Source organism: Neovison vison, chromosome 2 (genome assembly GCF_020171115.1).
Source record: "Neovison vison isolate M4711 chromosome 2, ASM_NN_V1, whole genome shotgun sequence".
Classification (NCBI taxonomy): Eukaryota; Metazoa; Chordata; class Mammalia; order Carnivora; family Mustelidae; genus Neogale; species Neogale vison.
In genome coordinates, this window is record NC_058092.1 from 239,231,903 (window position 1) to 239,257,591 (window position 25,689).

Below are 25,689 nucleotides of genomic sequence, written 5' to 3' on the forward strand. Positions count from 1 at the left end.
GCCAAATTCTCAAAAACATGCTTATATTTATAATTTTTTAAAAGGTTTTATTTATGTATTTATTTAGTCAGAGAGAGAGAGCGTGAGCACAAGCAGGCAGAGAGGCAAAGGCAGGGAGAGGGAAGCAGGCTCCCCACTGAGCAAGGATCCCGATGCGGGACTCAATCCAGGGACCCTGAGATCATGACTTGAGCCGAGGGCAGAGGCTTAACCACTGAGCCACGCAGGCACCCACAAAGTTCTACTTCTTGAAATCTCAGTTTTTACTCCCCCTTTGCCTGCCCCGGACCCTGGCCCCCTTCCGCTCTGCTCCTGCTTACTCCTACGTTGTCCCGGCGGCTCTTCACCGGAGGACTCGGCTTCTGTTAGCGAGGGGCCGATGCAGAGAGGTGTGGGCACTGTCAGGGGAGACCCGTCCAGTGGTGACCCCAGCGGGTGCTCACTGAGGCCCTGTGGAAGGGGCGGGTGACGGCCCCGGGACAGCAGGGTGGCCCCTGGGGGGCAAGGCCCAGCCATGGCCGATTCAGCCCAGCTGAGGAGGTGGGAGCACAGGGCCAGCGTCCTGGGCCCAGAGCCCAGGGTATTCAGGGACACGAGAAGGCCCCAGGGGGCACTCGAGTGAAATCCGTGTCGACAAGACGGCTGCCGGGTGCGTGCTCCTCACACAAGACCCACCGCGCCCGCGGCCCTGTCACCGTCTTGCACTTCCCTTGGCCGTGGAGCTCACCTTCTCATCTGCTTGTTTCTCTCCGTGCCTGTTTGTGATTCGGCCTGAATTCCCGGGAGGGCGTCTCCGCCCCGAGCACAGTCACGCATTGCCCTCCTTCCCGAGACGCCCCTCCTGGAGCCCCCCACCCGCCCGCGGGCCTGCCTTCCCCCGCCCCGGCCACCAGCCCGACCTCCCGCCGCCTGGGAGCCCCCGCCGCTCCTGGGCCCCGTCCTCCCCTGGCCTCCTCTTTGCTGGCGCTGGTTCCCACTTCTGCCGGGATGCGATCTCCAGCGGCGTCCCGGGCCCCGGGTGCGGAGAGAACTTCCGGAGACTGTGCGTGTTTCCTACGAGACTTGGATTCCGCTCTCATGCTCGAGGCTTCTGGGTCGGGGACTGGGGGGCGGAGAAGTTTTCCATCAGGAATTCGAGGGCATCTCTGCGTTGTCTTTTAACTGCCGGCATGGCCACCAGGAAGCTGGAGGCCGCTGTGGCTCCTGACCTTCCCCGATCGTGGGCCCCCCGGAGCCGCGGTGCCCCCGGCATTGCGGGCGCCGCGTGGGGCTCCCGGGCAGACGGGCTGTAGGAGGTTCTGCGCCGTGTCGGGGGCCTCTCTTTGTTTTCTTCCCCCCCCCCCCCAGGAGCTGGAGTCAGGGCAAGAAGGCGGAACAATGGCACCAAACACAGCAGGCTGGAAAGGAAGGTGTAAAGCTGTCTTTTTTGCAGGTGCTGTGCCTGTAGGAAATCCTAAGCAATTCACCCCAAAACCCCAGAACCATTAAGACAGTTCTGCACATTTTTAGGATCAAGATCAAAATGCAGAGATTGGTTGTATTTTTATTCACGAGCAACAAACAGTCCAGAACGAATTTTTTTTTAAGATTTTATTTATTTGAGAAAGAGAAAGACAGCATGCATGGAGAGAGGGGCAGAGGGAAAGGGAGAAGCAGAGCCCCGTGGAGTGTGCAGCCCGAGGACGAGGGGCTCAATCCCCAGACCTGGAGATCATGACCCGAGCCTCAGTCAAGAGTGGGACGTTAGGTCGACAGAGCCGACCAGGAACCCATTAGGGTATTTTACACGCAGGTTCCCAGGTCCCGCTACGGTATTTTACACGCAGGTTCCCAGGCGCCCCATGTCGTGGTTCTGGTTCTGTGCACTGCGCAGAGCCTGCTCTGGACGGCAGGGGCGAGTCAGGGTGTGCGGAATGTCCTCGCCCCTCCACAAGGGCCATTCTTCCAGCCTCAGCATCCTTTCCTGGGGACCAGCCACCCCAAGGGCTGCCTCGGTTCCCGTACACCTTCTGTAACTGGGAAAGAGGGTGTGGAGGGGATGGGCCTGGGGGTGCTACGAGGGCGGGAGTGAAGGGTGTGTGTGCTGGAGAAGAAGGGGTGAGGAGGAGCTCCCAGGAGTGAGGGGGTGTGGGGTGGGGGCTGCTATGGGGGAAGGGCAGGGGATGTAGGAGCTCCCAGGGGTGAGGGGGTATGGCTGTGCTGTGGGGAGGGGAGGGAAGGGGGGAGCTGCGGGTGTGGGTTGGGACTGCAGGTGGGTGGGGACGGCTCATCTGGAAGCTGGCCAGTCCCAGTCAGGATTTGGGGTCTTCCCTTGAAACTTTGGGAGTGACGCCACCGGACTCCATTTTCAGCGAGGACAGTAGTTGTGAGGGACGGGCTGTAGCAGGCACAGGCGTGCACACAGGGAGGACACCTAGAAGCCACTACAGAGGTTTGGGAGAGAGTAGGTGTTGGCAGGGTGACCGGCGGCTCCTGACTCACGCCCCCATTTCACCGGAAAGCCCTTGTCCTGTCCCTTGGGGAGGGCTGGTCATCTGGGTGTTTGCGGTTGCACAAGACGGGGACAGATGACATTCCCAGGTGCTCTCTGTGAAGAGAGAACCCACGGGCCTCTGGCAGGGAAATGGGGTGCTGGGCCACTAGGGAGCAGGACTGCAGCCCCAGTGCCATGCTGCCCACCACTGCTTCCCCGGCCGGCCTGGGCATCGTACGGAGACATGTGCCACAGTCGGAAGCAGTGCCCTTTAGACCTGGGGGCCCCACAGGACCAGCCAGAGTTTTCTCTCCACCTCATGCAGCGGCATGTCCCCCCTTCCCAGGTGGGCATTCGGGTGGGAACCGTAGGGTCCTGTCTGGGCGTCTGCTGCCCATGGACACTGATGGACACCGACACTGCTGTGTGCCGAGCCCCCCGGCGTTAGGGGGACCCCCTGGGACACTGTCTCTGAACTCAGAGTGACTTCCCACCCTGATGATCAAATCCCACTCCCGTGTGAAGGCGCCTGTCCTTGAATTTCCTCTGTGGGCCCGTCACCCTGCTTGGCCGCAGCACATGGTATGGTTGGGCGACATCTTAGGGAGGTTTGCCTTTTGGTCGAAGCCGTCTGCTTGCGCAGCTCATTTCAGTGGGATCTTTGTGTAGGACTCATTTTCTGGGGTCCTGACGGAAGAATGGTGATGTGTTCTAAGTGTTGCGTATGAGTGTCATTAGACCCCAGAACACGGCTGCTTAACGATACAACTATATTTCACTGGTCCCTTTGTTTTCACTAATTCCGGGTGTTTCTTTGTGCTCCAGTAAATGGGAATTTAGCAATTAAGGATTTCTTTTATTCTGTTCAGTTCATCGCTTGCCTGCAAATTCTGTGATCCAGGCTAATGAGACATCTCACGTCTTTGTCCCAAGCTGACCTCAGCAGATGGCCGGTTTATGAGCTTAGTTAGCCCGAAACGGCAAGCCAAGCGCCAAGATATCCCATCCTGTTCCGCTGTTTGCAAATTAGTTTTAAACTGAGTCGTTTCGTAAATCGAGAACTGTTTGTAAGGACCCCTTGCCACGCCCGAGTCCGTCCGTCCCTCTCTCTGAAGAAGGGGGCGTGGGGTGTGTCTGCCTCCCCATGGGGAGCGGCCCATCCCGCAGCGGCCAGGTGAGGGGCCCAGAGGCAGGTGGCAGCCGCGTGCAGAGAGCCTTCTCACTGCCTCAGGAGGCTGAGCGCTTCAGGGAGAGTGGGGAGGGCCGTAGACCCCTCACGGCCACTCGCCTGCTGGCCTGAAGAGGCCTGGGTGGGCCGGACACTCCTGACTTCCAGTCTGGAGCTGACTTGTCCGGAGACCCCCTCCTCCAAGCCTTAACTTAAAGCAAGATACACGAAAAATGCAGCATTGCCTGCAAGCCAGCGGGCAGCATCTTGGTCTGTCCACGCCTCGGGGCAAGGACAGGCAGGGTGCAGAAGGACCAGAACATCGACTCTTTCTGGGAGGGGTGACCCTCAGAGAGGAGAGGGAAGAGGCAGCGAGAAACTTCCGCTTCTCATACCCTCAGCTGCCCTGTTGTAGGACGGACCTTGCTCCTCCCCGTCTCCTATGGATGGGGTCCCAGGAACTCGGCGATTCCCCGGCCCTGCCCAACACACGGCAGAAGGCAGGAGCTAGAGGGGGCTTCTCTGGACCTGCCAGCCAGTGCCAGCCTCCAGGAGCCCCCGCAGTCCAGCACCACAAGGGGTGGGACACTGGGAGGGGTTCCCAGAGTCCAGAAGGAGACTCAGCTGCACCAGCTTGAACTGGACCAGCAGAGCAGAGGCCAGTCCGGCCGGGGGTGGGATGGAGGGAGTCACGCCGCGGCCAGAGCAGTGGGGCTGCGCTGTGGCACCTGCTTTGCATCCCGTCGTGGCGCCCAGAGACACATGGGCAGGGCCCCTCCCGTGGGGACCCTCCTGACACTGGCTCCGAGTGCCGCCGTGTGTGTCTATGGTAACTGCAGACCTGTACTCTGCCTGCCTGTGTGATTGTGTTCTGTTCTCCTTGTAGATGGAGGAGATAAGATTTAAAGACAGAGCAGTCTTCGTGCTGGAGAGAGAGTTAGGGGTTCAAGCCGGGCATGCTCAGAGACTGCAGCTCCAAAAAGAGGCTCTAGATGAGCAGCTGTCGCAGGTCAAAGAGGCTGACCGGCACCTGGGCAGCCCCAGACGGGAGCTTCCTCACGCAGGCGGTGCAGGAGACGCCTCAGACCACTCGGGAAGCCCTGTAAGCACCTCCCCACGCTCCCCCCGCGACCCGAGTCACAGACAGCACTGCGCCTGGCTCTGCGGGCCTGATTGGGCGGCTCCCCAGGGAGTTGAGAGCCTCGGTCCAGAGTCCAGAACCAGAACCTCCCGCCCCAGGGACGCTGACTGTGTCTGCCGGACCCCAGGCCCCCCGCTTCTCCAGCTTGGCTGGGTGGGCAGACACACTTCTGCCTCCTTGCTTCCTGGCTGGCGTGGCACAGCACTGGCCTTCACTCGACCGCCCGCCCCCCAGGGTCCCCCGAGGCCTCCAGCCGGAGCCTGCCTGCAGCTGCCAGGAGCCCAGGCAGCTGACGGTCCTTGCTTGCTGGTCCCGGTTCCCGCCCCGGGCGAGAGGGACGAGGCTGCACCATTTCCGTCTCCACGTGCACGGGCTCCTGACTGTCCATTCGCCCGCACCCCGCCCGTCACGCCCACCCACTTTTTGTGTGACCACGTCACCCTTCTGCTCCTCTTCAGGCTGCCGAGATAGCGTGGGGTGGGGGGCAGCCCGCAGCCGCACAGCTGTGACGTCATCACTGCTCATTGCTGCTCCTGATTCAGAGCCCGCTGGAGTGGTTCTTGGCAATCCGGGGTGGGGGGCTCTAAGTTCCATGGACCCTCAGTGCAGGTCCTGCGGGCCTGCCCCTAGCCTCTCCTGCACCTACTGAATGAGGAACCGTTCCTCTGTCCTCCCCGGACATGCCTTTGTTTGCTCTGAGGACAAACTGTTTGAGCTGAGCCAGCCCGAGGACAACGACATTTCAAGAATAGAACATGTTTTTTTTATAATTTTATTATAAATCGCTTAACTGAATTGAATCTTGCTCTACCACTCAATGGATTGTGTGAACTCCAGAGAGACTCTGAAACTGGATCAGAATGTTTTGATTGATTTTTGAATGAGGTTCCAGAGGTTTCAAAAGTGACCTCGTAGAACCTCAGTGTGAGGGAGCACGCTTCCTGGGAAGCCATCTTTGCAAAGTCTCAGGTTGAACATCTCCTCCTATGCTCACACGATCATACGAGGGAAGCTGCGAGCCTGCCTCCCGCACACGCAGGCCCTCCCGACAGGGGCAGCCCTCAGCAGCCCCAAGGGAGGCGGCAGCACCCGCCCACACCTGCGTGCCCGCCTTTGCACGCCCTTGCCTTTCACTGCATATTCCGGACATCCTGCTCCTTCGCTCTGCCCCCACTGTGCGGTCGGCGGTGGCCGCGGTGGTCAGCAGCGGTCCCCTGTCCCTGGGGGGGTCTGCCCCTACCCACCCCCCACGTGCGATCACGAGCTATAAAGGCGCAGAACTGCTTTGTTCTCCGCGGTGACTGGGATCTGCAGAGGTTTCTGCGCGTGTGTCTGCGAACAGTTGTTTGCAGTTGATTTTTGTTTTAGGAACAGCAGTTGGATGAAAAGGACGCTCGGCGCTTCCAGCTTAAGATCGCGGAGTTGAGTGCGATCGTCCGGAAGCTGGAGGACCGAAACGCCTTGCTTTCGGAGGAAAGGAATGAGCTGGTGAGTGGCAGTGGGGCAGGGCCACGGGGTATCTGTGTCCCATGGGTCTGTGGCTGCTTGGGGGGGCAGGGTGCCCCCTTTCCTTGTGGAAAGGAGTGATGGTGCCAAGGACAGGGCTTGCGTACAGGCCTCTCAGCTGTTTCAGTAAAGTTTTATGAACAAAACCTGGTTGAGGGGCCACATGTGGGCCTTGGGCGTCGGTTGGTTGATCCCTGCTCCATATTATTGAGCAGAAGTACCCGAGCGAGGCCCGTCCCTCGCCGAGGAGCCATCACGATTACGGCTAACGGGCACCGGAATTTCAGGTGGCCCGTGTCTGAGTGGGGCTCCTCTAGGGGCCCTGAAGGGTCATGTGCCAGGTGAGGCTCCTGTGGCTCTTACTGGCAAAATAGAGGCTTGGCCCCAGACGGCGTGGCTGGAGCCAAAGCTGTTCTGGTCAGTTTGCCGACTCCGTACGGGGACCGTTGGTTCCATGTCACACTTGCGGTCGCGCGGTGTCATTAATTTTGTCTTTCAGTTAAAGCGCTTGAGGGAAGCAGAGAGTCAGTACAAGCCGCTGCTGGAGAAGAACAAGCGACTTTCCCGGAAGAATGAGGATCTGTCCCACACTCTGCGGCGGGTGGAGAACAAGTTAAAGTTTGTCACCCAGGAGAACATAGAAATGGTAAGGGGCCCTGCCTGGTGCGGTGGGCTGGGAGGGTGCGCACGCCCGGCTCCAGACTCAGGGCAGCGAAGGAACCCACGGGGCTGGCTGGGAGAGGAGGCGGCAGGTGAGGCTGTGAGCGTGGAGGGACGAGGCTGTGGGCATCTGCCTGGGCGGGACCGGGAGGTCACTGGGCAGGCCGGCCCCAGGCCTGCTGCTGGTGGAACACCAGGAGTTCCCCGGCCTCTGCTGACTCTGAAAATCTCGGGCTCAGGTGGGAGGAGCCCCAGGACACCTGCGTGGAGGGACGCACCGCTGCAGACCAGCTGGGCGCAGGCCGGCGCCACCGGGGGGGGGGGCCTAGTCGTGCAGTGGGGATGGTTAGCCGGTGTCTCCTGGGTGCCTTCTTACTTTAGCCGGTCCTTCACCGCGGTTGGGGGATGGGGGAAGGCCGGGGTGCAGCCCCTCCCCGCACCCGGCTGCAGAAGTGCCTCCTTCCCACGCTCAGCTCGGAAGCGGCGGGGTGCGGGGACGGGCGGCTCACGCCGCCGCCTCGTCCCGGGGCGCAGACTCCCCCGGACCCTGCCGCCCGCCGCCCGCCGCCCCGGCCCGAGCCAAGGCGCTCCTGGTCCCCGGCGGACGGGGAGGCGCGGCTGCGCGGGGCGAGCCCCGCTGGCAGGGAGGACCCGCTCGGGGCCGCCGACCAGCCCGCAGCCCGCCCCGCGTGACCGCGTCTGGCTGGCTTTGCAGCGGCAGAGGGCCGGCATCATCAGGAGGCCCAGCTCCCTGAACGACCTGGACCAAAGCCAGGACGAAAGAGAAGTGGACTTCCTGAAAATGCAGATCGTGGAGCAGCAGAACCTCATAGACGAGCTTTCCAAGGTGCCCGCGCCCCTCCCGCCCTCGGCCCCGCCCCTCGCCGAGGGCCACGCCCACGCCCACGCCCTCCTCTCCCTTCTTCCTCGGCCTTGACCCGCCCCTCTCGCACGCCCCTCCCCTCTTCTCGCGCCCCTCAGCTCGCGTCACTCGGTCCGTCCTTTCCCACCCACGGGCTCCCCGCCCCGTCTCCCTCAGCCCCTCCCCTCTCCTCCCTCGGCCCCGCCCCTCCCGTCTCTCTCTCTCTCTCTCTCTCTCTCTCTCTCTCTGCTCCTCCCCTCTCCTCCCTCGGCCCCACCCCCATCTCCCTCGGGCCCCACCCCTCCGCTCACCTACCTGGGCTCCTTGCCCTCCAGCCCCGTCTGTGGGATGGAGAGCCCAGCAGGCCTGTCCCCCCGCCCTTCCCTGGGGCTGCACCGCGGCCATGCCCGAGTGGCCCTCTAAAGCCGCGTCGTCTCCTCCCTGCTTCGGACCCCGGGGTTCAAGGGCAATGATGCCGCAGTGTTAGCTCCTGGGACCCTGGGACCGAGCAGCGCAACCTTTTCTCAGTCTGGAGGCCAGAATCCGGTCCAGGTGCAGCAGGGCCACGCCCCCTGCGCCGGAGCCAGGCCAGGGTCCATCCTTTGCTGCAGGAAAGCTTGGGGCCTCCCGGATCTGGGCCTGACTCTGCAAGGCTGCTTTGTGTCCCTCCCCTTCTCTCCTGAGGGCCTGTGCCCTAATCCAGGATAGTCTCCCCTCCAGATCCCTGATTCAATCATGTCTGCAGAGATCCTTTTCCAGATAAAGTCCAGGCCCAGGTGCTGGGCACTAGGACGTGGACAGGCTCTTCGGGGCCCACCCGGCCGGCGACACTGCCCTGTCCCTGTAGGGCACGGTTTTGCAAAAAGTCCTGCACCAAACCTTCCTGCAGTCCCTCTGCTTGGGGCCTTCTGCTTCTTGTTGCTGTCCCCTCGGATCATTTCAGAGCAAGTCGCCTTGGTCCTTCTGTGACCTCTGGGTGCCGCAGAAGGGACAGCAGCATCTCTCCTGCCGGTGTGGCTTATGGCCCAGAAGTGCTGGCCTGGCTTGTCTTGTTGTCGTTTTTAGTAAGTTCTACGCCCGATGTGGGGCTTGAACTCAAGACCCTGAGATCGAGTCACATGCTCTGCTGACTGAGCTGGCCGGGCCCCAAGGCCTGTTTCATTTTGATGACTGAAGTTGTCTCCAAAGTAACAGGAGGCCCCACAGCCCAGTGTGGGCTGCAGGGCGGGTCTCGCCAGCTCAGCCTTCCCTGACCGTGCCTGAGAGCTGCCCTCTTGTCTCGTTCAGCCGCACAGTGGCTGCGCATCCCCCTGTGTAGAGGATCTGTGGGGAGTGGGGGCGTTCAGGAAAAGGAGGAAATCCTGGTCAGTTGCAATCGTAGGTTATTGCCGTTTCCGAAAGGCCGAGGGCCCCCAGGTGCTCCTGTAGGTTCTCGGTGCCCTTGGGAGGTCAGCTTAGGGAGGGAGGGGGGACCATGAGAGTCAGGTCAGATGCTCCCTCTCCAGGCAGTGGGAGGTGGCCGAGTTTGGGACAGCCACAGGCTCTGGGTCCCTGGGGAGCAGGTCTGTGCGCCCAGCTCTGTCACAGCTCTTCTCTCTGCAGACACTTGAGACTGCCGGCTACGTGAAGAGTGTGCTAGTAAGTAACTCCTACATTCACCCCAGTTTCCCAGCACACTTGTCCTTGGAACCCCTCCTGCTGGTGGCTCCTTCTAGTCCAGACAGGGCAGCCGTGCCAACATAGGCTACCTGCCCAAAGGCTTTGCCCATTTGTTAGGGTCAGATAGATGCCCCATGTGACCATCGGGGAGGCCCGCAGGAACCAGGACCCAGCTTTGCCCATTCTTCAGGGACGGCTGGCATCCCTGGAGCGCTCAACCCCACCACGGGTTTCCTCCCTGCTGCTGTGATCCAGCAGTCCAAGCGTGGCCGGCACATGGTCAGGGTCATGGAAACGCAGTTCAGCTCCCTGGGGAGACACGGGTGTTCGGTCCCCTCCCATGTCTGCAGGGTCTGTCTCCACCGTGTGGGGAGGGCACTTCCCCAGACATCTGCTCAGAGAGCACGGAGCAGGGCTGGGCTCGGGCCCTTTTGGGTTCCTGTTTTTGTGTGTGTTCTGCTCAGAGCCCGCCTCCCGGCCACACACCGTGAAGGAGGCTGGAGCACTGAGCAGTGTGTGGTCACGGCCCCCCACGTGGGCCAAGCGGAAGCCCCACGCCGTCTGCCCCTCCATCTCTGTGGCCACGCAGACAGCAGCCCACCTAGAAACTGCCCTCCCGGTCCATTCCAGAGACCATGCGGGAACGCGAAGGGAGTTGGTCACCCCTCAGAAAACCTTTTCCACTGGTTTTTGCAGGAGCGCGATAAGCTTTTGAGATATCGGAAGCAAAGAAAGAAAATGGCCAAACTCCCCAAGGTAAAGGAGACGATGCTGACCCGTGTGTGCACAGAATGTGTGTTTTTAAAGCCGCTTAACACTAGGGAGTTTCTCTCTGGAGGTGAAAAGGAAATATTTACTATTTCTAAAAATTGTTACTGCACCATAACCAACACGAACCTCAAATCAATACTCTTGTTTATAATTTTAAATTTAAAAATCCTACGTTGTTGCTTTTAAATTTCCCAGGTAGCCCACGATCCATGACCGCAGGAGGGAGGGGTTCGCCCCAACTCCCGCCTTCCCCTGCGGGCCTGGGAGTTAGAATCCCCAGGTGGCCGCGGGGCTCCCAGGCCTGCCTCGCCACCGCCACCGCGTGGTCCCCCGTCACCACTGCAGGCTGTGGTGCCCTGTCTGCCGCCCCCACGGGGCCCCTCCCAGGCAGACCTGTGCCCCTAGAGAGTCTGAAGCCCAATCCTTTTCCATAAATGTGTGTTTTTTATTAAAGGAGATTCCGGAGGTATTCCCAGAGAATGTTAACTTGTGCTCTGCTTTATGCAACACGAGTGTGTTTTCTCGGGCTTTTGAACGCTCAAGGGTGTTCCCCGCGCAGCCTGGGAGAGAACTCCTCAGGCACGGACGCCGGCCCATTTGGCCCCCAGAGTGTTGGGGGCCCTCTCTCCTCGGGATTGTCGCAGATTTGTAGATTGTAGAGATTTCCTGGGGGCCTGGGAGCCAGAGGGAGGAGGCCTGCCCACCCTCTCCATCTGGGCCCCCGCTGTGCGGTTGCTTCCAGGAGGCAGGACCGGGGAGGAGCCGGGCAATTAGGGTACAGGCCAGGAGCCACCCAGATGGGCTCAGCAGCCCAGGACGGGATGTTGGTTGACAAAGGTGTGGACCGTTGGCCACGCGGCGAGGGGTGACCATCATGAGCTGGACCGTGAAGGGGTCCGGTGGGATTTCGGCACAAGAAGGACCCAGGAGGCTCCTGTGACTGTCGGGCCAGGAGTTCAGGAAAGTGTCAGGGACACAGCAGGAGGGACTTGGATAGAGAGAGTGGATGGTGGACATGGGGTGAGGAGGGGACACAGGTCTGTGTCTGGACTAACCCAGTTCCTTTGGGTCAGAAGCCGGTTGTGGTGGAGACCTTCTTTGGGTACGATGAAGAGGCTTCCCTGGAGTCCGACGGCTCCTCCATCTCCTACCAGACGGACAGGACAGACCAGACCCCCTGTACGCCCGACGATGACCTGGAGGAGGTAACCTCCCGCGGGGGGTTCTGGACAGGACGGAGCGGGGCCTCGAGGCTATGGGTGTCAGGGTCGGGGGTCTGGATACTGGGGTTTTGCTGTGGGGGCTGCCCCCTGGAGCGGTGGGCTCCATGGCCCTCCCAGGCTGTGCCCCCTGGCCCCGTGGCCTGTGATTCTGCGCGGTGAGAAGTGCCTCCCGTTGCCACCCTCGCTTCGCAGGCCCCGGCCGGGTTTCAGCTCGCTGCTATGCTCCTGCCCTTCCACGCGTAGGGACATACAGCTCTGCCTCTCGGAGGGCTGCCCCGGGCTCTGGAGCACCCAGTATGGGGAGGCTGGCACCAAGGCCAAGTGCCAAGCCGAGAGGTACACAGAACAGGTAGTGCAGAATAGTGTCATCTTGGACAGACACACAGCCCGTCTGTCCCCGTCTGTCCTGCCCGCCAGTCCTTCTGGGAAGCAACGGGCCTCAGGTGCAGGCAGCCGGCTGAGCCCTGTGTGCGGGAAGAAGCTTGGTTTGTTCTCGATGGCCTGGCCCCGGTGGCTGAAGGACAAGGAGTGGCCCTGAGAGGCCCCAGGGGACACTAAGGCCCCAGGTAGTGCCTCCCCGGGCAGATCAGGGCAGGTGGCCCCATGGCCGTGGACCCGCTTAGAGACCTCAGACATCATTGTACGGCTTCTGCCAGCAGCCTTGGGGATAAGGAGCACAGGGGAGCTGCGGCCGGGTGAGGGATCCTGGGCCTGGCCCCTCTCAGACACGGCCAGCCTCCACAGCAGACCTAGGCCTTGCCCTCAGAGCAACAGCTGTGGGGCCCCGGGGACCCTTACAGGCAGCAGCGATCTCCTGGCTTCTCCCTGGGGCAGCAGGTGTCTTTGTAGCCAGAAGGAGGCATCTGGGAATCCGCGCGGGAAGGTGGAGGTGGGGAGGAGATGCATTCCCAGGGCCAGGTCTTACCGGACACGTTTGGGGGGCCAGGTGGGGTCCCCGCCGAGCCCCTGGCCTGGCTGCTGGCCCCTGAGGCTCACCCTGGCCTCAGTGTAGCCAGCTGGGCCTTTCCCCCGGGGGGGCTCCGGGGCTCACCTCCCCGGGCCCCCGGCAACGCTGCATCTCTGTGCACCTGCGCAGGGCGTGGCCAAGGAGGAGACGGAGCTGCGCTTCCGGCAGCTGACCATGGAGTACCAGGCTCTGCAGCGGGCCTACGCCTTGCTGCAGGAGCAGGTCGGAGGGACGCTGGACGCAGAGCGAGAAGTTAAGGTCTAACTGACTTCTACTCCACGATGTTCCGGCTCCCGCTGGGCTCCTCCCCGCTTGACCCCCCGCCGTGGCAGGGACACCTGTGGCGCTTCACCTTCCAGGCTGATCCCTCCCTCCCTCGGCTCTTGCTGGGCCTGTTGGAGCTCCCGAGGCGACTGGGAACCCGTGTTTGCGCGGCAGCACTGGGTCGGCCTGCCGGTGGGTGGGCCTCCCCCGGAGCGGTCCCCGGCGTAGGTGTGAGTGATGGTCCCCAGAGAGCCACGCGTGTCCCCTCTGCGGACCATGGCTGGCGGGCAAGGGGAGGTCTGCTTCCTTGTGCACCTGCCCACGGCGCTCTTGGGGGGCTCTCCCAGAGCGGAGGCTCAGAGATGGGGAAGGGCCAGCATTTCTGCTCGGTTCTTGAAATCTGCCGCGGTCATTCACTCACCCCGTCCACCTGAGCTCGGCTGCTATGCTCACCTTGCCCCTGGGCCTCCCCAGCCAGGCCCTGCTGGGAGCAGGTACATGTCCCCCTCCTGCCCCTGCTTCCCTGAGCCCTGGGCCACCGAAGGCAGGAACACGGGGCTGACGGGTGCCCTCGCTGGCCACCAGGGGAGGCCATGGCAGGGGGCTGTGCCCGTCTTCCCCTGAACCCCCACCCACGCTCCCTGACATGTAGCCTGCCGTGCCCGGGCTCTGAGGGGACGCCCTGCGTAAGGAGGTCGGCTGCACTCTGTACACGGAAGGGCTCTCCTGCCCAGCTGCCCTGGCACCTGGGGGCCATCTCTGACCCCAGCCACACAGGGCACGGCGCCAATCAGCTGGTTCCGAGACTCCAGCTGGCCGGCTGGGCATGGACTCTTGGAAGCAGGGCACAGTGTCAGTGGGGTCCCCTTCCGTCTCCTCGCTGCCTGGAGTCCCTGGACCTACTCCCTGTGAGCAAACAGATCTCCCTCCAACTTTCCTTGTGTCATGATGGCCCTAATAGGGAGGCCAGAGGAGGGGAAGGAGAACCAGGGTCCGCTAACGTCTCTGAAGGGGAACCCAGGGCCAGGCCAGGGGATACTCGGCCCTCCTCAGCTCGAGGGACCCCTGACCCAGTGCCCAGCTGGCCCAGATGCTCTCATCTGCCCAGAGGTGTTTCCAGGGAACAGGGGTGCCCATTGGAATGAAGGGCCCTGTGGCCCAGACCTCCCGAGAGCAAATTAAGTCTGGGGGGGAGGGTGGTGGCCTGGACAGTCTGGGGCCTTGCCTGCCCCTGGGCAGTGGAGGGTGGGCTTCTGCGGGAGGTGGGGGAGGAGGGAGTCATGTGCACGCGCGACAAGCAGAGGGCACCCGTGCGGGAGGGGATGGGCCGAGCGCGGAGCTGTGTGTGTGTCCTTCCGGAGGGCCAGAGCCCAGGATGCGGCCCAGTGGCCGGTGCCCCACAGGCCTCCACGACCCTCCTCAGCCCTTTCATCCTGCCTACAGAGATGTTCCTGACAGTCCCTCAGAATGAGTCTGTAGGGCGTCCCCATAACCCGAGAGAGTCCGCTTGCCACAAGCCTCCTGGTGCTTCCCTCCACCCAGAGCCTTCCCTGCAAATTCGTGGACCGCCCCCTCTCCCTTAGCGGAGGGGAGAGCCCGCTGGAAGCCTCCCGCCCTGCGGGGCGTCCTGGCTGAGAGAGGAAGTTTGACGTATCCCTGCTCCCATCCTACAGACCCGTGAGCAGCTGCAAGCAGAGGTGCAGAGAGCCCAGGCACGGATAGAAGATCTGGAGCAGGCCCTGGCCAAGCAGGGGCAGGTGAGGCTCGAGCGGGGCCAGGCGCCCACCAACACGGAGGGCACCCGAGGGACACGGGCAGTCCACAGGTGTATGGGGGAGCGGCACCCGCAGACAGGCACCCCACTAGGAAATGCCAACCCTCGAAGGAGCACAGATCACAGGAAAGGCCCAGCGCGCCTTGACGAGGGGCCTGCGTAGGCCCCGTCTCTCCCCCAGCTCAGGGCCAGGGCTGCCCCTGGAGACCGCCGGTCACTCTGTCACCCGTACGCCCATCGCCACCTCTGGGCTCTTCACATCCTGGGGGGAGGTGTCTGTTGCCTGCCACCATGAGCCTCCGTCCTGCTGGACGGCGCAGCCCCAGGTGGACCCAGGAGGAGGCTGGAGGACGGCCGCGGTGGGCCGGGAGGGTCCGCGTGGGAAAGCGCCCGGGTCACCATCCAGCCGGCGCAGCCCACAGTGTTCCTCGATGCATTCACCACTGCGTGGACGGCGAGAGGGACGAGAGGACGACCCGAGCAGCATGGGGTCGTGTTGCCCACACCCCTCTGAGCGCGCGTGGCCCCAGATTCCGCGCTGGGCGCCTGTAAGCTGTTTACCCAAACCACGCAGGGCTGGCTTGCCCCCGGCCCCGTGCGCTCGGGCTGCAGGACCCGTGCTCAGAGGCGGGGCTGAGCACAGACTTCACGGACCCTGCCTGGACCTCATGAGGTGGGTGCCTGAGCCCCACGGCAGCCGTCCGTGCAGGACAGCAGTGGCGGGGTAGCCGGGGCACAAGCAGGAAGAAGTGTGGCTGCCTTTCCGTGGCCGCCAGCCCTCCCACTTGCCAGGTGACTTTGCCGAAGAACCTGGAAAGAAGGGGAGCGTGCGGGGCAGCAGGCCTTCCTCCTGACCCCTCGCCGAGGAGGCTGCTTGTGGAAGCATCCCAGCTGACCTGACCTTGTGGCTGCGTCGGGGGTGGGGGGCGTCTACACACGTCTGTCACCAGAGCACAGAAGCCGGCCTCCATCCGTGCATCTGAGCACGAACAGACGGGACACGCCCTGAGGGTCCCAGGCTCCTGCTGGTTCTGTGTCAAGGTCCTTGGACCCCGGACACCCACATGGCTCCACGTGCCCCTGGTGCCTGGCGTGGGTGGGTGTGGGCTGGGAGGGCTGGCGTGTGGTGGTGCGGGGTCCCATGGAAGCAGGGCTGCCTCCGTCTGCTCTCGTCCGGGCCCCTCCTGGGGAGATCGCAGGCTTTCGTTCACGGCACGACAGGAGCCACAGGAGCGGTGGCCAGAAGCCCGCTGCAGAGGCTGGGGTTGCCTCCTCTGCTCTGCTGAACCGTGGTTTAAATGTGAGCTTTGCGCGGATTCTGCGGCATTAATTTCTCCAATTTAATTCCATTTTCAAGGACATGAAGTGGATTGAAGAGAAGCAGGCCCTGTATCGGAGGAACCAAGAACTTGTGGAGAAGGTGCGCTCCGCGTCCCGAGAAAGCAGCTCCCACACCCTGTGCTCCCAGGAACTCTCTTCCGGACAGAGGTCCTCGGAGGGGCCACAGAGACGGCCCACCCGCTGCTGTGTGTCTGGCCTCACCTGAGCTCTCCAGGCCGTGGCCCTGGCCGTGGGCTCTCCTGGCTTCTGGTTAACAGGAGGCCCTAAAACGCCGTCGGCCCTGCACCCCACCCCAGCTGGGGCTCTGTGGGCTGGAGGATTTTACGTGATGGGCCAGAAAACACGGTGCCCACTGGTCTGCTCCTGCTAGCAGCCTGGGCTCTTGCCCAGAGCTGCCTCACTTGCCCTTCTCTGGGCCGGTGAGACGCCCGTTCTGCATACAACTCCCTCATTCAGCCCGATCTGGGGGGGGGGGGGGCTTCTCAGAGGACACCTGCACAGCTTGGGACAGTCCCCAGTGGGTGGCGCCCCAGAGCTGCTGGCACTGGACGGTCAGACCAAGGTGGGAGCCAGGCTCTGGTTCCGAGGCAGAAAGGCTGCCGGGGCCACCGTCCTGCCGCGTGCCGTCCTTCCCCACCAGCCATGGGCCTCGTCCTGGGCCAAGCACGGGCAGCCACAGCCCTTCTAGAGAAGAGCCAGGCCTGCATGTCCTCACAGGCCCAAGGGGTGCCACCATGTCTGTGCTCCATGCAGACCTGTAGCTCCCAGCCAAGCCCTGAGCCACAGCCCAGTCCCACTGGGGGCTGTTAGGTCTGGATCGTGCATGATGCCCACGTGCTTCCTATGGACCGTCCACAGGTTCCTAAATCACGGCAGCTGTGTCTGTGGTGCTCTCATGCACACACGCACACTTGTGTAATGTTCATGGGCACACTCGTGTGTGCACAATCACATGCACACTTGAATGCTCCCCTGTCCGTATACCACGCCCATAAACGCTTCCATGTGCACAAAATACATAAATGCTTGTGTGCACGCGTGACCCCACACGCGTCTGCACACACGTCCGTGTACACGCATGACCCTCACACGCGTCTCACATTCGTGTGCACACATGCTGCTCACATGCACACTTAAGCGCTTGTGTGCACACGTAGGTACTCATGTGCATGTGCAAACACTGTACACACTTGTAGTGCTCCGTGCACACTTTAAACCTGCACCTTTCTCTGGCTACCACGTGCACGGGTCGGCGCTGCCTGCGGCCTTGGCTGTGCGTGAGCCCGCATGCCGTGGAGAGAACCTGCCCCCGACGGCACCTGGACGGCTGCCGGGCCCTGACCCATGTCCAGTACCCCTGAGCATCCCAGCAGGGCATTCAGCTCCCCAAATTCGGTTCAGGGGGCATGGGCCAGACCATCTGGCCCCGTGGACGTCCTTGTGGTATGCTCTTCCCTGCCCTCACGAGGCCATGTGCCCTGGACACCTCAGCGGTGCACCCTCGATGGGCCCTTCTCCTCCCCTGTGTCTGCTCAGATGGCTGGACTGGGCTCAGGGCCGTCCCAGGGCCATCTACAGCTCCTCGCCCCTGTACTGCTCCCTGTGCCCGCCTGCCCTGATGAGCCAACTCTGGCTGGAGCGCGGGCTCTGGGCGCCCGGGTGGGTCGGCTGTCCCCACGGATGGCCGGAAGCTGTCAGGAAAGCCGGGAGGGGACCTCGCGTGACCTCAGTGTCTCATCTACCTTTTATTTTACAGATTAAACAAATGGAAATGGAAGAGGGTCGGTTAAAACACGAGGTTCAGGATGCGAGAGACCAAAACGAGCTACTGGAGTTCCGGATCCTGGAACTTGAGGTGCGCCGTGGGCGTGGGCACCGGGTGCGCGGGGCAGAGCCGCTGTGACGGAGGGAGGCGCTCGGCCTTCCTGACCTGGGCCCTCGCTCACAACCCCAAGGGGGTGGGCGAAAAGGAGGCGCCTCTCTGAACAAGGGCCACGGAAGACCTCCCAGAACGAGCGAGACGTGAGTGTCCGCTTCCAGACCCGTTGAGCCGCAGGACGATGGCTGCGCCCTGTGGTCACCCCACGGGGTGGCTGCCCCCGACCGCGGTGGCCAGCTAGTGGACGCTTGCTCCTTGCTCATTTAAGCGGCCAAGTGAGGGCAGCTGGGGGCCACGCAGTGACCAGGTGCCCTTCTGGCTGTCCTGGGCCCCTGTCCTCCTCTGTGACCTTGGCCTCCTGCAGAGGAGGAAGCGGGAGCCAGGCTCCCTCAGGGAAGCGTCCAGCCATACGTACAAGGACGGCCGTGTAGCCGCCGTCACCTTCCACTGTCACTCCTGGCCAGGAGGGCGTCTCCGAAGCCAGAGGGCAGCTGGGGGGCATGGTCCACCGGTGAGGACGTGACCGGGGCTGGCATCTGCCCTGCTGGCTGCCCTCGTGACTCTGGGGCTGCCTCCTCAGTCCCAGCCACCTTCAGGACCCCCGGGGACGAGGAGGTCATGAACCTTGTGGCGGGAGGGTGTGTGTGCGTGTGTGTGCACACATGCCCACCCCTTGGCCTCCGGGGCTCCTGCGTGTGGCCTTGGGTCGGGGGCCGCCCTGCCAGCCAACAACCGGTTGCTCCGGTCGGCCCACGGAGGACATGACTCCCTGAGCCTCCTGACAGCCCCAGGATTCACGGCGGACCATCAGGTCAGCAGCAGGGGTGGGGATGGAGGAGCCGGGCCTGCCAGGCTGGGGGGCCCCGCTGCCGCCAGTGTCTGCGCAGGGGCCCTCTCTGTCCCTGGGCTTGTTTCCCAAATGCCCCCCACATTCGCTGGCCTCTGCACCTCCGCCCTGTCCCTGGGTGGCCCCCAGCCCAGCCCCCACGCCCAGCCCCCTGCTCTCTGTCCTAGGAGAGGGAGCGGAAGTCCCCAGCCATCAACTTCCACCACACCCCCTTCGCAGAGGGGAAGAGCCCCCTCCAAGCCTACTGCGAAGCTGAAGGCGCGACGGTAAACCCCGCCCCCTCCCACCCCTGCACTGTGTGCCACAGCCCCCACCCCCAGCCCCACAAGCCCCTGCGGTCCCAGCACCCCCGCCACGGGCACTCACCTCCTGGTGTCCCTCTCTGCCTCTAGGACATCCTGGTCTCGGAGCTGATGAAGCAGCTGGACATCCTGGGGGATAATGCCGTAAGTGTACGTCGCTCTCCTGACTTGTGCATGCCTGCTCGTGCCAGTCCCCACCCCGTCAGCCCCCCAGCACCCAGGGACCTCCGTGCGTCCCGTTGCCGGTCTGCCACGGCTGCCCCGCCTGCCTGCACCCTCCCCGAGGCCACAACTGCTTGGGGCAGCCCCTGGAATCTGGGAGGAATCCTGCCCCATTCTCATGGTCCTGCACCCGGCTGGGTGGTGACTCACCCAGAAGCACGGGGTTCAGGGCCTCTGCTCGGCCAGGATGGGGAGCCCTCTGCTGCGCACACCCGGTCCGCCGGCCATCATGCTCCCGGCCGTATGTTCTCAGTTTCTGGAATGCTGGTCGGTCTTTAAGCCTTTCCACACCTTGGTGGGGGTGGGGGCGGGGGTGGGGGCGGGGGTCCTTCCAGTGCCTGAGATATCCCAGGCTCTTAGCGGTTCCCACGTCCTTGGTTTTGGGGGAAGGGCAGAGACCATAAATGATCTGCAAATCTCATGTAGGGCACCGTTCCAGTTTCTTCAGCAAACTCTCAAAGAACGCTGATCACTGTGTGACTGTGCTGCTTCCTCCTCCACCCGCCCCTTCCTCCCCCCTTTACCCTCCAGCGCCATCCGTCCATCCGTCCATCCGTCCATCTCCCATCCGTCACCCCCCGCCCACACTCTGTCCTCCACCCCCCCGCCTTCCCACCCGTCTTCCGTCTGCCCTTTGTCCGCCGTCTCGTACTTGTTGAGGCTTTGCCCAATGAGCAGCTCAATGGCGCTAAAAGCAGCCCCACTGCACCACCCAGAACTTCTTTTCTCCAAGGTGTACTAATACGCAGAGGCTACAGCTAGTCCTAAGACACCTTGGGCTCCCCATCTGCTCCCTGCTTTTAAGAAAGCCAGGCCCCGAGTCAGATTCGTGTCCTTCGTGAAGCAGGAGGAGGCAGAGCAGAGGAGCCGCTCATGCACACACGCAGCCTCACTCACGCGCGCGTGCCGCAGCCCAGGGGCTCGCTCGTCGCCCTGGGACTCGTTCTTCCCGGCCGCTGCGACATGCGCAGGGCCCTGTGCTGACAGGGGCACTTCTCTCCTTGCCCACACTTTCCGGAGGGTGGGGCAGGGCTCCGCTGGTGGCATCTGCCCCTCCCCCAGACCCCCTGCTCCGTCTGGGCTGTAGGCTGCAGAGGCGTTAGCCAATAGCCAGGAAGGGGTCCTGCCCGGAGTTTTCAGGCCCCGTCGCAGGGACCGTACTGGTTAACCTTTTGATTCACAGCTGGAGAAACGGAGGCCCAAGAGGACACCTGCCCAGGGTCCTAGAGTGGATGTGGGCAGAGGCTCGCTCTGTCCAGTTCAGTTCAGGGCCCCTCCCCAGCCCTGTAGCTCCCTACTCAATAGCTCCAATGGGCTCTGGTGGAGCCATCAGGGGGCCTCAGAGCACGGAGACAGGGGCTCTCGGGGACTGGAGGACACACCTTCAGGTTTTACGCTCAGGGGACCCTGGGGAAAGCTTGGCACTTCCTACTGATGGGCCTGGAGGGTGTCCCTATCTCTTCAGTGGTCACAGGGGGCATATGCGTGTGCTTCACAAGCACCCCATGCCCGGGGACTGTGCCCCGTGGAGCCCGAGCCCGGAAGTTCATTCCTGGAGCTTGCAGCGGCCGGGCTCCTGAGGCAGCAGCACAGAGACCCCGTGCCCTGCTGCCCTCACAGCCAGTTCTGTGGCTGCCATGCACAGCCCGCCGCCTCCAAACTGGCTGCGGGGGTGCCGCAACCCCAGACCTCGTGTGCTCGGGAGGCAGGGCCCTTGGAGTTGAGCAGAGGCTGGCGGGGCAGAGCGGACCCCCATCCTCCCTGGCAGAGCACCCCTCCCCGCAGCTGTACCTGGGCTGCAGAGGGATGGGTCCCCGGGGGAAGGCAGAGCAGACGGCATCTGCCCAGGCCGGGGCCTTGGGACATCATCACCTCCTGGCCAGGCTGCTCACCCAATGGTGAGCCCCCGAGCCAAGTGCAGCCATATTCTAGTAGGTTCTCCCTGAGGCCACTTGCTCAGCCCTCCCTGGTCCCTGTCTGCGTCAGGGAGGGAGCGCACTGGCCCCTGACGGGCTCCCCCAGAAACAGGCAGCGTGAGGAGCGCCTGGCCAGCCCAGCTCTGGGCTGAGTGTGGGTGCACTGTGCCCCAAAAGCAGAGCTTGTCTCTGTGCCTACAGCGTTTAGTCACTGTCCCTGCCTTGGCTGACTGCTACAGGGCTAGGGGACAGTGAGAGACCCCTGCCCTTGAGGGCCAAAGTTCACAGCCCAGATGGAGGGCTTTCTGAGCAGACAGGTTCTGGGCTCTAGGGTGGTGTCCCCAGCTCTGTGATCCAGCAGACTCTGCCTCCTCTGGTCTCTGATTCCCATGCTCCCCCCTACCCAAGTTGGGCCCTGCAGCGGGGACAGCCTGGCTGCCACCCAGCTACCGACGCAGGTGGCGGTCAGGGTCTGAGGGAGTGAAGGGCTTGTAGCCTCCAAGGAAGCCCCTTGGTCCCAAGGCCAAACTCAGCCAGAGACCACCCAGGTGGGCCCCTGGAAGAGGTGTAAACACACCCTGCAGAGAAGAGACAGAGACCCCAGGGATGGGGCCATCACTGCACACTCCTACGCAGGTTTTAGCCATTAACACAGCCTGCATATGTGGAGAGCCGGCTTTCAACCAAGGTGTGGACCAGGGACAGTGGGTGTGTGTACATTGCCACTGCCCTGCACCCCCCTCGCCCTCAGCAGGCCACCTACAGGGTCCTGGTCACCAGTCCTGGGGCGACAGGTGGGGCAGAACAGAGAGAGCACGTCAGAGTCAAGTCAGGGTCAACGGGGTAGAGAGTAAAGGGCCTTCAGGACCCTAGGAGGCCATTTCACTCAGAGTGACCTAACCTGTGGCCCCAGCCCCCTGTGCCTCTCCATCAGGTTCACTTCATGCCCCCCCCCATGCACCCTCCCTGCCGGGCACCCCAGAGCACCCCCCGCCAGGCACCCCCCCACACCCCTCACCAGTACCCCATGCACCCCAGCAGGCCCCCCCTGCCCTCAGTATTTCAGTCCACTGCCTTGGCAAGCCCCCTCCCCCGCCGACTGTCCCCGTGTCTGCTTTGGTGCAGAATCTGACCAATGAGGAGCAAGTGGTCGTCATACAAGCTAGGACCGTCCTGACCTTGGCTGAAAAGGTAACAGCACCTGTGTGGCCGCTCTTGGGACAGGGCCGGGGCAGCTGGGCGAGGGAGCAGTCCCTGGAGGAGGCACTCCTGGGCTGGGGGGTGGGGGGAGAGTCAACGAATCCTGTTGGCCTTGGGAGGTCCCGCACATGCAGGGGTCAGACCCACCACCCTCTCTGCGGGTAACAGATCAGTCAGGCTTTGTCTCAAGGCGCACTCTGCCTCAGTTTCTCCCTCTAAAGGTCAGGCAGTGGAGTGGGTCTGTATACCACTGGCTTTCTGTTCACCCCACCAGAACCCTCCCCGGGGGCTGCTTAGCTGACCTGGGCTCCTTACCTGCAGCTGGTTCCTAGCCACCAACCCCCCAGCCAGAGCCTGCCTGGGAGGCCTGCTGTCAGCAACTAGTCCTGGGCCCCCAGCGGGAAGGGGAGAGGGAGTCCCGGCAAGCAGGGGTGCAGGGCATGGGATTGAGGGAAGACCTCTGCTGGCTGAGTGCTCTGTCCCCTGTCCCACCGAACCCCTGCTCACACCCCTTCTCTCCCTGGCGAGTGAGGGACAGACCTCCTGGACAGCACGTGGGGGTGTCTGGACGCTGGGCACCCGGAGCTCGCCACGCCAACCCAGCCCCCACTCCCAGGCTGTCTGTGGCACCTGGGGGACGGTGGGATGGCTTTGGTGCCTGCGTGGCCACCCGCAAGGTCACCATCTCCTGCTCTTCCGGTTTGTGTCCAGTGGCTCCAGCAGATTGAGGAGACGGAGTCAGCCCTGCACCAGAAGATGGTTGACCTAGAGACCGAGAAGGTCGGTGGGCGTCTCGCCTCGTGTGTGCAGTGTCTGGCCTCGTGTGTGCAGCGTCTGGCCTCGTGTGTGCAGCGTCTGGCCTCGTGTGTGCAGCGTCTGGCCTCGTGTGTGCAGCGTCTCGCCTCATGTGTGCAGCGTCTCGCCTCGTGTGTGCAGCGTCTGGCCTCGTGTGTGCAGCGTCTGGCCTCGTGTGTGCAGCGTCTGGCCTCGTGTGTGCAGCGTCTGGCCTCGTGTGTGCAGCGTCTCGCCTCGTGTGTGCAGCGTCTGGCCTCGTGTGTGCAGCACGGCGACAGCAGGCGGGCGCCCGGGGCTGAGACGCAGGCCCCCTTGTGTTTCAGGAGCTGTTCAGCAAGCAGAAGGGCTACCTGGACGAGGAGCTGGACTACAGGAAGCAGAGCTTGGACCAGGCTCACAAGGTGAGGGAGGCGCGCCCGCCGCTGCGGGGGGCGCGGGCTGCAGAGTCCCGGCAGGAGCGGGGGAAGCGCTCCCGCTGGCTGCCGTCTCTCGGGGCCTGGGTCCAGCGGGACCGCCTGGTGTCCGCCTCTGGTTGCTGAGGCCCAGGGAGGCCTGACTGCTCCGGCAGCAAACACTTCGCCCGTGGATGTGGAGCTCACAGGGATCTTTAAAACGAGTCGAGAAATAGGATTCATGGACACATAACGTGTTTATAAATTAATCGAACATGGTTGACTGTTTGTAAAAAGCGTTCTCTGGGGCCTCCTGTGTGTGTGTCCCTGCTACTCTGAGGCGCGTACCTTGTGCCTGTCTGCACGCCTGCCTGGCCTGTGGGAAACACTCGCTGATACACTCGTCCCGACTGGGGGTGAGCACGGAGATCTGGGAGTCCTCGGGGACACACCTGTGCCCTGGGACGCAGTCCTCACTGACACAGGTTTGACAACGAGAAGTCCCATTAGTGCTTCAGGCTGCCTTTGTTTCAAGAGGGTGAACTGAGACCTGGCACCACGTCCTTGCTGCTCTGATTAGTCTGGCCAAGGGGCATCCCGGGGGGCTTCCTGGAGGAGGGACGCCCACACTTCTTCCCAGTGGTCAGTTACACCCCGCGTGCGTGCTGCCTCCCAGCACGTGCTTCCCGGCCCACCTTGTGTCCCTCTAGACGGCCAGTCCTTGAGGTCAGGGCACGTCTGGCACCAACTCAGGGAAAGCTTCCAGGGGCCCTCGTGAGGCGAGGGGTCTGGAATAGACTGTGCGGCGAGAGGGACGCTGGAGGCCAAGGACGTCCCCTGTGGTAAGTAGAGGTACGAGTACCCACCTTCTGGAGTGTTAGCAGAGTGAGGTCACTGTGTGGAGAGCACGTGGGTCACCAGCAAGTCCTACCCAGCCGGGAAGCTGACGGTGTGATGTCTCCATTAACCCCATCCGGCCCACACGGGTGCCGGTGCCGGTGCTGGTGCTGGCAGCCCACTCAGCAGCCAGTGGCAGCGGGACACCTGCGGGACACCTGCAGGCACGGCCACAGAGACGGTGGTGGAGGGCAGTGGCCTCAGAGAGCCGAACGGGCACTGATGGACCTTCCCAGAAATACGGGCCATGTCCCTGCTTCCAGTCCACGGTGCTGGGTGGGAAGGATACCAGGGAGCAGCCGGATGCCCGTCCCCACCGCTGCCCCCTGTGCTCCAGTCCTGAGACCCAGACGCAGGCACGGAGGGGACAGCTCATCCCTGGGCCCTGGGCGTTCCTAAAGGCACAACTCAGGAATATGTGCATCGGTGCCAGAAAGACAGGCCATTGTGGGGGGCATCAAAGTGGGCTGTATGTCTCACATGTGCACACACAGACACACGTGCACCCACACACGCACATGTACACACACACACGCACACACACACACACGCACGTGTACCCCAGAGAGTGGGGTGCCCTCAGGGGGCTGCAGGGCTGCGGACACCTGCCTGGGCTTCACCTCCTCCCTGCTCTGAGGACACAGGCTGTGGCAGGGGTTGTGAAGGGGAAGTGAAGGTCCCACACATGGGGCCACTCTCAGGGTGCTGCTGGCTCCCGGGTGGCGCTCTGCTGGGGGGAAGGCCGCTGCCCCTCTCTCATTTCCAGCTTTGCGTGAAGCCTTTGTGGTGCCCGCACTCAGCACCCCCACCGGCATGATATTTGCTTGTAAATGCCCGAGCATCTCCCAACTGCTGAGCTCTTCTGCTGTCCAGAGGGGCGGCCCGGGTGTGAGCCGGTGGGGGCAGCTGGAGACAGTTTACTTTGCAGCCGTCAAGACCAATAAAATGTGAGGCCGCAAGGGTTTTTTTTCATTCCCTGAAATGCCCACGAAACCTGAAAGCACTTTTCATAATGATTTTGCCTGAAGAAAACACCCTTCTCTTCTGAAGAAGTTACATTTTTGATGGGAGGTTGGGTTTTTGTAGTGTAGGAATTTGGTTTTTCCAAAGATTGTTCAGGAAAATCTCCAGGGGAAAAAGCTTTAAAAGTGTTCCAGATCCGACTGGTAAACCCCTAGGAACTTATAGCAAGGTGTGCATTTAGTCCGCTGAGCTGCAGCACACGGGTCCTTCTGCATTGGTTCATGGTGGTTTCTTTTTGAGAGGGCAGGGGGGTGAGGCCCATGCCCCATACCCCACGCAGTTCTTTTCTTGTCCCCAGGGCCCCCTAGCGGCCGCTCTCCGGCCCAGGCACCCGTGGCCCCTGCTCCGCCTCCCTCATCAGCCTCGGCTTCAGCCCCGGCTTGGGAGCCCCAGCATCCGGCCCCCAC

The 25,689-nt window shown here is 62.8% G+C and overlaps 1 protein-coding gene across 17 annotated transcripts in view; it reads left to right on the top strand.

The window, feature by feature from the left end:
* The window catches only part of JAKMIP3 (Janus kinase and microtubule interacting protein 3), a 42,285-nt gene that overhangs the window by 11,176 nt on the left and 5,420 nt on the right, over nt 1-25,689 (top strand). For 3 of the 17 annotated variants that reach the window (XM_044236705.1, XM_044236709.1, XM_044236710.1), the window contains exons 3-18: nt 4,528-4,743; nt 6,151-6,270; nt 6,788-6,934; nt 7,664-7,795; nt 9,413-9,448; nt 10,166-10,225; nt 11,314-11,445; nt 12,560-12,688; nt 14,368-14,451; nt 15,826-15,888; nt 17,566-17,664; nt 18,703-18,801; nt 18,928-18,987; nt 22,101-22,166; nt 22,887-22,955; nt 23,294-23,371. In XM_044236705.1, the coding sequence (XP_044092640.1) occupies nt 4,528-4,743; nt 6,151-6,270; nt 6,788-6,934; nt 7,664-7,795; nt 9,413-9,448; nt 10,166-10,225; nt 11,314-11,445; nt 12,560-12,688; nt 14,368-14,451; nt 15,826-15,888; nt 17,566-17,664; nt 18,703-18,801; nt 18,928-18,987; nt 22,101-22,166; nt 22,887-22,955; nt 23,294-23,371 (1,590 nt within the window). The remainder of the gene's footprint in view (nt 1-4,527; nt 4,744-6,150; nt 6,271-6,787; nt 6,935-7,663; nt 7,796-9,412; nt 9,449-10,165; nt 10,226-11,313; nt 11,446-12,559; nt 12,689-14,367; nt 14,452-15,825; nt 15,889-17,565; nt 17,665-18,702; nt 18,802-18,927; nt 18,988-22,100; nt 22,167-22,886; nt 22,956-23,293; nt 23,372-25,689) is intronic. The other 14 variants (XM_044236707.1, XM_044236713.1, XM_044236706.1 and 11 more) reach the window with 9 other exon arrangements.